Source organism: Echiichthys vipera (genome assembly GCF_963691815.1).
Source record: "Echiichthys vipera genome assembly, chromosome: 12".
Lineage (NCBI taxonomy): Eukaryota > Metazoa > Chordata > Actinopteri > Perciformes > Trachinidae > Echiichthys > Echiichthys vipera.
The window spans coordinates 12,489,869-12,499,357 of record NC_139837.1 but is presented as its reverse complement, the minus strand read 5'-3'; the positions used below and the strand labels follow the sequence as shown (position 1 = coordinate 12,499,357).

The 9,489-nt window shown below is 39.3% G+C and overlaps 1 protein-coding gene across 1 annotated transcript; it reads left to right on the top strand.

The window, feature by feature from the left end:
- The first annotated feature begins 4,405 nt into the window (after positions 1-4,405).
- Positions 4,406-7,313, top strand: ctsl.1 (cathepsin L.1). The gene is made up of 9 exons (XM_083923623.1): positions 4,406-4,481; positions 4,843-4,944; positions 5,202-5,344; positions 5,514-5,711; positions 5,810-6,001; positions 6,259-6,424; positions 6,527-6,632; positions 6,947-7,050; positions 7,159-7,313. Exons 2-8 carry the CDS (start codon positions 4,848-4,850, stop codon positions 7,044-7,046), a joined length of 1,002 nt encoding a protein of 333 aa, XP_083779749.1. The 5' UTR covers positions 4,406-4,481; positions 4,843-4,847; the 3' UTR covers positions 7,047-7,050; positions 7,159-7,313.
- The last annotated feature ends 2,176 nt before the right edge of the window (positions 7,314-9,489 follow it).

Below are 9,489 nucleotides of genomic sequence, written 5' to 3'. Positions count from 1 at the left end.
GTCTGGGCCACTGTCACAATTTAACGGCTGTTATATGTGACCCCCACTAGAGAGCAGCCAACTATGTTATTGGCTCTAAGCTGAGGATGTATAATGAAATTAGAAGAGTTTACCGGGGATAGCGATCCTCTCAGCTTCCCATGCCAAGCATCTTGGTGCCTTTTCACACTAGTATTGTCACTGGGCCTGAGGGTTTCCTCTTTACTTCCAGGATCTACTCCATAGTATGCATGCACAGCTATTGTCACATTATATTACTTAGCGATTATTAAACTCTACATAGCATGAATACTTTCAATTTTAACCATCATACTGCAACAGATTGTGTGGGGGCATGTCTCTTACACAAATTTAGTCATTATGGATTCTAACTAGAAGCATCAGAAAAAAGTACTGTTAGAGTCACATTTCAGGGAGTTTACTTCCTTTACAGACACACAAAGCCCAAGGAAGCAAAGCCTAAGGAAATGCTGCCATCTCCTGGTATTTTTCCAACACTGCAATAGCCAGTTACAAAATTAATTAATTAGCACAAAACTGACTTAATGCCCAGTTGTGGCAAAATTGACATTCTGTATGTGTTAACACTTGATTGTGTGTGAGGTATACTGCCGTACAAAGGTTGTGAGCAGTCACTACAAAAGTTGAGAAAGTTTGCAGACTGCATAACAGATAGAATGTTGGTAATGCCTTTAATCTATTCACTTTCATGTTGAATACTTTTCCTAGAAAAAAAAATCATTGCCATAGAACCCCCATAATAGTCTACCTTAAAAAACATGTAGAAACAGCACTAAAAATAGAATTAAAATAAAATAAATCAGACTCAGGTCTTGACTCAGTTTGGTCCAAACATGTACTGATCAGAGCAAAATCGGAAAAAATGTATGTGTACTACTTGTGCAGTTCCAAATAAATTATAATGTAAAGGGAAGTGAGTGTTATTTCCTGAGAACAGCTGATTTACCCAGCTGTAGTGTCCATATACGGAGTCATCTTTTACAGTAAGACAAACCCTCTTAACCTCAGAGACAGTGGGTGTTATGACAGGTCACCAGTGACAGTCACATGATACAGGATGCAGATTCACATTCAGTTTTAGAAATATTTATTTCTTACATTTACTTTATCTGAAATCAGCAATTTGATCCAAATTGAACATTTGCCATTTAAATCATGTAATGAATGTTGGAGTTATAAACTTATAATCATTTTTCATATCACATCTTCACTAAATACTGTGAAATTGACATTAATCTTTCTACAACCTCACACTTAACATGGCGGTTAACAAAGGCTTGATTTAGGTGCCTTCATTTCAGACACTTTGCATAACTTTGTATCTCTGTCCTTTATTTCAGATGTTGTCATCCAGAACTAACTGTCATAACTGTCATGTGCAAGCTGAAGGTGACAAATAAAACCAAATGACATGCAGCCAAAACAAGTGGTACACAATGTGGAAGTGGTGATGGAAATCACAGAAAAAAAAGTCTTTCAGTGCAGTCAGTGGGTTTCTGTTTTGCCTTTGCAGAATCAAACATTCATCAGCCCCTACAGACACAGACACATATACTCTCTAGGTGTGTAATAAAAAACATACTAAACGTCGTTTAAAGGTCGTTTTCAAGGCCATGCACAAGCACAAACAAACCTTGTTCTATGACCGTAGAAAGTGTTCCTATTGAATTTGTATTGTGCTGAGTCATGAACCCTTCTTGTCACTTGACTGTTGTTGTAAATGCTTTATAGTATGCAAGATAGGTACATCACAACCAGTATAAAGGTGCACTTGCCAATAATGATGAGTATGAAACTTTAGTTCAGTTAACTTAAAAGTGACACGTATAGAGCTGCTGGTCAGCATCTTGGAAAGTAACTAAGTACATTTACTTAAGTACTTTACAATTCTGAGGTTCTTATAATACTTACTATCCTTTTTTTTTTTAAATATTTTGTACTCCCAACGCAGGGAGTACAAAAGTTTACAAGTCCCTTCTTCACAAGTTTTTAGCAGTTCCACCAAAGAGTGATTTACCCTATAAACTCCTCAACTTGGATAAAAGTATCTCACAAAAAAAGATTAGAGAAAAGTAAAAAAGAAAAGAAGAACAGAATACAAATTGTGTAGCAGAACTTTCACTCCACTTTAATCATTGCGTGACTCCTCAGATTTTTCTTTTGAGGGCCCGACCCGTACATTAGGAATAGGAACCACTGGACCAGCCACAACAGTAAAATGCTTATTGTTGCATCAATTTTATCTATCAGTATGTCATAGATAACATTATATGAATTAAAATTATTATCAATGGAGTGTTTATGAGCAAGTCTTGCAAAGCTATATGTTGTTAAAATAAAACCATAGTGCTATACCAAATTAAAAGAAGGAACTGTGTTTCTGCTCTTTACCATTATGCATCAGAGCTGTTAGCTAGCAAACTCTTTGCTCCGTTTTTATGGGAAGGGGATTTCAAGCATGTGCACACACACTACTGACTGCTCACACACGCACACCAACAGGCAGAAGCATGAGACAAGCTGATAGAGTTTAATGACATCTGTAAACCTTTAGCTTAGCTCTGAGTCTTCTCTCACTTCACAGCATCTTTATGATCTTAGGGTTAAAGCACTGTCATGACCTGAAAACCTTGCGACAGACAAGCAGAGAAACAACAGGCAAGTAGGGGGCGGGGCAGAGAGACCGGCTGACAGCAGTGAAATTTAAATATATTGCCTACGCAATATGTAAATCTGGTTGCTGCTTTTCCCTTCTTATCTTCTTATTCAGTCTTCTTTTGTGTTAAATAATATTTCCACCCATGTTCCTGACAATGCTGAATAGGTAATATTTGCAGAGCAGATTTAATGTTGCGAGCAAGGTTAAAACAGGATATGTGTATGGAAACAGAAAGGAAGTCTTGAAGAACCTTGAATGGAAACACTCATGAATCATAAATCAAACAATATCACATGTAGAAAAGGGTTTAATTTCTCAGAATGTGTGTGTGTGTGTGTGTGTGTGCGGTTCATTAGGTACACTTTAACAATCTATCGTGATCCAATGCAACAGCTCTGCCATAAGTACTGCCTTTACAAAGTAATGTGAAAAATAATGTTCTTGTTTTTATTGCCGCTGACAGAGAGTGTTTATTATTGAGGTTGTAGTGTAACTAGATTGCATTATATTGGGAGGTACTCCTAATATTATGGCCATTCCATTTACATACCGGAAAGGGGCAGAATATTAGAAACACCTGACAATAAAATGCACCCCAGATCACCAACACCCACTAAAACCTTGATAATCAACTGAACATAAAATTACTACCTTTCGTTGACAGTGTCAACAAAAACTGAAAAGGTATATGCTTCGTAAAAAGAGAGCAAACAGCAGAGCTCTGTATACTTAAACATAGATCAAACAAGTGTTGGGTGCTCTTGGAAAATGGGGAATAAAGTCGGATAAATAGGAAGGCAATCAGGGCTTGAAGCCCTCACGAAGACTCATAGTGGTCAAAACACGTTCGATTAAATAAAATGATTTAGATACTATAATAAATACTTTTTATTTTTCATGGCAGAGCTGTGTATTGGATCACATTTGATTGCAAAAGTGTACCTTGTGAAGTGGCGATGAGTGTAATTACGGTTACAGTATTTCAAGGAAATCTCCGAAAACATTTGAAAAAGTTGTCACAACTTGTGGGAATGTGTGCGATTTGTCAAGGTTTGTTCAGTTTGTTTGTGTCTCTAATTAAAGGAATAAAATATTTCAAAGGAAAATTATAGGGTGACAACTTCAAATAAAACCCGATCATTGATGTAAATCGCTCAAACAAACATAGTGGGTGCCACCTACATATCCGGGAAATAAGAACGCCTCCATTACTAACTCATTTTCCAGTGTGGAATAATTTAGTTGGTAAGGTTTCAACTATAACAAGTGGGTGATGGCGCATTTTAGCACATGCATAATGTTACTGTATCTATGTCTGTTTTACTTTTGTTTTTTTTTCAGAGTATTCCCGACCATGACTGGAATCAGCTCTGAAGAAACCCCCCCCCCCACAAAATCCCAAAAGTGGTTATCCACATGAAGGCATCACACTAACACACAGACAGGCTGTGTTTCTTTCTTATGCGACAATGATTCATAAGCAACAAACTGCTGAGTAACTAATCATGTCTCACTGAAAACTCTGTGGTTTAGAAAAATAAATCATGACCCTGATGTAACGTATATGTTTCCCAAAAGAATGGCATCATGCAAACTTCTTGTTTAACTCGCCCATTCCCTATTTCAATGATTGACTCTCTCTTCCTTTTCTCTCTCTTTATGAGCGGCTGACAGCCACCTGACTGGACATACTGCAAGTCATAATTGTAGTAAGCTATATAAGAATGCCTCTCTAACTGAGCCCTGCATCATCTACAGGTGGCTATACCTCAAACGTTATCACACACCGACGTAGAAGCAGGTAAGCAGCTACAGCAGACACAACAAAACACAAAAACAGAGACAGAGGCAGGTGAGCAACCTTGGCTAACATGACAAGGAAAACACAAACAGGCAAGCCAAGACAAGCACACGTTTCCTGTACTGCAGGTGCATTGATGCAAAGAACATAGAGCCGTAAGAGAAAAGAAAGAGTTAGAGGTAGAGATGAAAAAGAGATTCAAAGATACCGGGAAATTGATCTAGTACAGTGGTAGCGTGCACGAACGTCACGGCAGAAAAAGGTTCTGAGGCAAAGCTGAAGTGAAAAAAGTTCAGTTTCAACCTGTGTGGTTTCCTGCAAGTCACAAGGGATCTCTCTGTTTCTTCTGCTTGTGTGTCAGTCAGGATGAAGCTGTTGCTGGTTGCTGCTGCTCTGGCCGTGGCCAGCTGTGCCAACATCTCTCTGGAAGACCTGGAGTTCCATGCATGGAAACTCAAGTTTGGTGAGAAGATCTTAACAGACTGCCTTCTTTAATTGCGGCCTGTTGTCAAATACAGTAGATTTTGTTCTGTTTTCTGTGAAATTACTGCCTGTGAATCTTGCATTTGGACTGTGCTCATTCACACAACAATGTCTAAAATTTGTAATCTGCCTTCATGCTTAGAAGTACTTTTTTCATGTTGTTTGCCAGCAAAAAAAAAGAAAATGATTTATTTGATTCATAATGAATAACAGATAATATCCTTCTCTGATTTGCAGGAAGGTCCTACAACTCTCCGGCAGAGGAAGCTCACCGCAGGGAAATTTGGGTCAGCAACCGCAGACTGGTACTGGTGCACAACATCATGGCCGATCAGGGAATCAAGTCCTACCGTCTCGGCATGACCTACTTTGCTGACATGGTATGCGCAGAAACTTAGAAATGTGATTTCTTTCAACATTTGGCTTTTCTTTAACCATTTGGGACTAATTGTCGTCCACGTCCTTCTGTTGAAATCAGCTTGTGGGGATACACTGAATGACATTTTGGAGGAGGACCCCGATAAGTAACATTTAGCCCCTTTTCACCAGGAAAACGAAGAGTACAAACATCTGATTGTCCAGGGCTGTTTGGGCTCCTTCAACTCTTCTCTACCTCGCCATGGCTCTGCTTTCCTCCGGCTGCCTCTAGGAGCTGATCTGCCAGACACTGTTGACTGGAGGGACAAGGGATATGTCACTGATGTCAAGGATCAAAAGCAGTGTGGCTCTTGCTGGGCCTTCAGTACAGTATGTACACACTATAAGTTGGCGTCCTTTTTTTTTGGTGATGAGGGAAACTTTACACAACTGTCTTCTGGTTTCAATCTAACTTATATCTCTTTCAGACTGGCTCTCTGGAGGGTCAGCACTTCAGGAAGACAGGGAAGCTGGTATCTCTGAGTGAGCAGCAGCTGGTTGACTGCTCCGGCGACTACGGCAACGAGGGTTGCAACGGGGGTCTGATGGATGACGCCTTCAAGTACATCAAAGCGAACGGAGGAATAGACACAGAGGTCTCCTACCCTTATGAGGCTGAGGTAAACAGGAATCAATTTGGTTAAAAAATCTTTAAATGTACAGCATACAGTGTCAGACAGTCATTTGTCATCATCATGTTAAAAAGCAAGAGTTGGAAATACAAATGATTCAGACAGTAAAAAAAGATGGCTCTCCATGTAAGAGATGTTGATGCTGCCACCTTGTGGCCAAAACGCATAGTTTCCTAAAACAGACTTTTAACTCCATCTGTGAAAATCTTGTGAAAGACTTGTGAAATATTTTTTCTCTCAATTAGGATGGTCAGTGCCGTTACAACCCTGACACTATTGGTGCCACATGCACAGGCTATGTTGATGTGACACAAGGCGACGAGGGTGCCCTGAAGGAGGCCGTGGCCACCATTGGACCTGTGTCTGTGGGCATTGATGCTTCTCACGTGTCCTTCCAGCTGTACCACTCAGGTGAACAGTTTTAAACACTGTGTTGCTTCTGACAGAAAATATTCTCATCAAATCATCTGTTTTTAACCTACACATATTTCCATAATTTCTGTATGTTTCTAGGACTGTATGATGAGCCAGAGTGCAGCAGCGAAGATTTGGACCATGGTGTGCTGGCTGTGGGTTACGGCAGTGACAAGGGAAGTGACTATTGGCTGGTCAAGAACAGGTAAACACCCAAATCTGTTGTCCTCATTTTAAATTATTGATCGTTCTCCTGCGAGCACTCAGTCAATAGTGGAGACAGAAATTTGCTGTTGTCAGAGACAGCAGCAGTAATGTCTTATTTATAGGTGCCATAATGAAATGAAACTTACTCAGGATGTTGCTTAAACAACCCCATTACAATGAATTGTTGCTGTTATTTCACCTCTATCAGAATACAGTTGTCTCTACATGCCGTTGTTATTAATATTATGATTACGATTCTTTACATAGAGCAGCTGAATATTGCTGGTAATGTGTGTTTGTGTGTTGCTGTAGCTGGGGTCTAGGATGGGGAGACAAGGGATACATCAAGATGACCAGGAACAAACACAACCAGTGCGGCATTGCTACTGCGTCCAGCTACCCGCTGGTTTGAGCAGGTGAGAAGAGTTTACCTCATCTTATGACCAAATGCTATTTGAACTTGTGTGCACTCTGCAGTGTATTGTTCAGTAACTGATTGTTGTGCATGTTCATTGGAATTTCAGGTCCAGGGCTTTCCTCAATGAGGAGGAGAAAAGTGAAACATAATTTTCTTTAATTTTATAAACAAACTGAGTTATGGGATCAGATCCTTCTGTTGTTCCATGGACGTTGGAAGTCTGTCTGCACTTTTAATATGATAACCTTTATTACGATTGTAAATAGCCTAAATGAAAAGAAATAACATCTTTTGAACTGAGAGATAAAAAAAATAAAGAAAATTGTTCATGATTGTGTTGCTTTTCATTGTCCACCATTATATTGGTGCAGTATAACTGTGTTGATGCGTTGTGAGAAAGTTCAATCTACCACTTTGGTCCACACTGAAATATCTCAGTAACTATTAACGGCTTTGCCATAAAATATTGCACAGTCATTTGTGATCCCCAGAGGAGGAAGCTCACTGAGATGAATTATTCTCTGGTTCTTTCTGTAGTGCCAACATGGATGACATTTGTGTGTTTTTCATGAAATGGTACAGTAGCATCCATGTGCAGGATAAGAGTCTGATGCTTAGGAATAATCCTCTGTCACTTCTACAGTAAGTGTGAGTCAAAGGTCAACTTAAGCTGTGTCAGGGCTGGCATTTATATGATGGATTGTCACACAATTTGGTGCAAACATTCATGCCCTCCAAGATGACATGAAATGACGTAAAGCCTTAGTAATAGCCTAAATCTAATTAGCAGATGTTATCATGCTAATAAGCTAGGATAACATTAACCAACCTGTACATCAGTGTGTTAACTGATGTTAATTGCCACTGTGATTTGTATTATTTTGCTAAAAACATAAAGAGAAACAGGTAAAAAAAAAAAAGACATTTCTGCAACAATCTGCAGCATAGCAACACACAGTGGGTCCAAGAGGCAATTCTAGAGTCTTTAGATAAAATCTTTAGATAAATCTTTACATAACAAAGGAAAATTGTGCTCTATAAAAAAACAGCCATTGTTGACAGTACAATATAATAACTCGGAACAATATAAAAATACAGGGCATTTCAATTTTAACATTTATTTGCTTTTGTTGTCATTAGGTTTTTTTAAAAATGAATAATAAACTTCACTAGCAAACGGGTGGAGTCCCCTTAGGGAGGTCAGTTGTCCTACTGTCATTGCAAACGTTGTGCACTGTCACTGCTGTAGTTTAAGGTTTGTCAGCCCCCTGGGGCCCCCTACCTGCCTAGGGCCCCAAGCAGTTGCCTGTTTTGCCTGCTGGCAAATGCCACCTCTGGGCCCTGATGCTAAGTATGAGAAACTGTGCATTAGCTTTGGCTTGTTGCTAAAGTAGCATGCAAATGTTGGATGTTGCTAATTCTAGTATTTAATTGCTTTTTGTACAAAGTCAATTGACAACATAAACTGTGACAGGAAATCATTTGAACCTCTTGTCTTCCAACTTGTGCATTTGCATTTCTAAAAAAGACAAATAATAAATGTGTGCTCACATCTAACTGGAAATGTATGAATTACAATGGCCTTGAGTTGTCGGAAGACTGAAAAGGTGCTATGTACGTACAAATCCATTTACCATAGCTCCCTGCACTGTACATTTTCCAAACAGTTTTCCCTTAGTCAAGGCTGGTGTGTTTAACAATACATTGTTCCCTGTACAAAATACATAAAAAGGAGCTTCTTAGATTATAAATATGCTTGCCATAGTCAGATGTGTGCACATCAAGTTGGCTGAGAACTTTGGTTGCAGACAAGTTGAACGTTTATAGAAAACATAGTTCTGAAAGCAGATTGTATCCTTATATCTTGGGGCTTAATGTCAGATTCACCAGTTTTGACTGAAATAAATTATTCACTAAACAGAACTGGGTTGTTCAAAAAGTCTGATGGTTAGACTCTGATGCTGCTGATACCGGCTGCTGCTGTGGCCTTGCAAACCTCAAGCCACAGATAAAGGCTGTGGGCAGGGAGTTTCATAGTGGATAATTCATTTTGGTCAAGAAATATCTCCTCTTGTTTTTTCTGCTGTCTTCGGACGTTTTGTTCGATTCGATAGCATTTTCTTGCTCTATCTTCCCCGATACAGTTGTACCTTCTTTAGCATTCTGAGGTTTGTAAAAGGTTATCTCAGATTCATTCTTCATATGCAGCAGGGGGGCGCAGCCACGGAAAAGGAGGAGGTAAAAGTGAAAGGAGATCTGGGGGGTAAAATGTGAACATATGACAGAGCCAAGGAAATTGAGAAATTATACACTTTTGCGGGTGAATCTCTTGTCTGATATGATTAAAAAAGGCATTATGGATTTCAGAGAAATATCTCAGCTTTATGTTTTTTGTCCTTCAATATATTTCACAGACCGTTGCTTTCAAGATCAGCCT

Bases quoted from the DNA above. Each gene is read 5' to 3' on its own strand.
- ctsl.1 (XM_083923623.1), top strand. From the start codon at position 4,848: ATGAAGCTGTTGCTGGTTGCTGCTGCTCTGGCCGTGGCCAGCTGTGCC. The intron at 5,345-5,513 runs GTATGCGCAGAA...CCTTTTCACCAG, and splicing joins TGACCTACTTTGCTGACATG to GAAAACGAAGAGTACAAACA. The intron at 5,712-5,809 runs GTATGTACACAC...TATCTCTTTCAG, and splicing joins CTTGCTGGGCCTTCAGTACA to ACTGGCTCTCTGGAGGGTCA.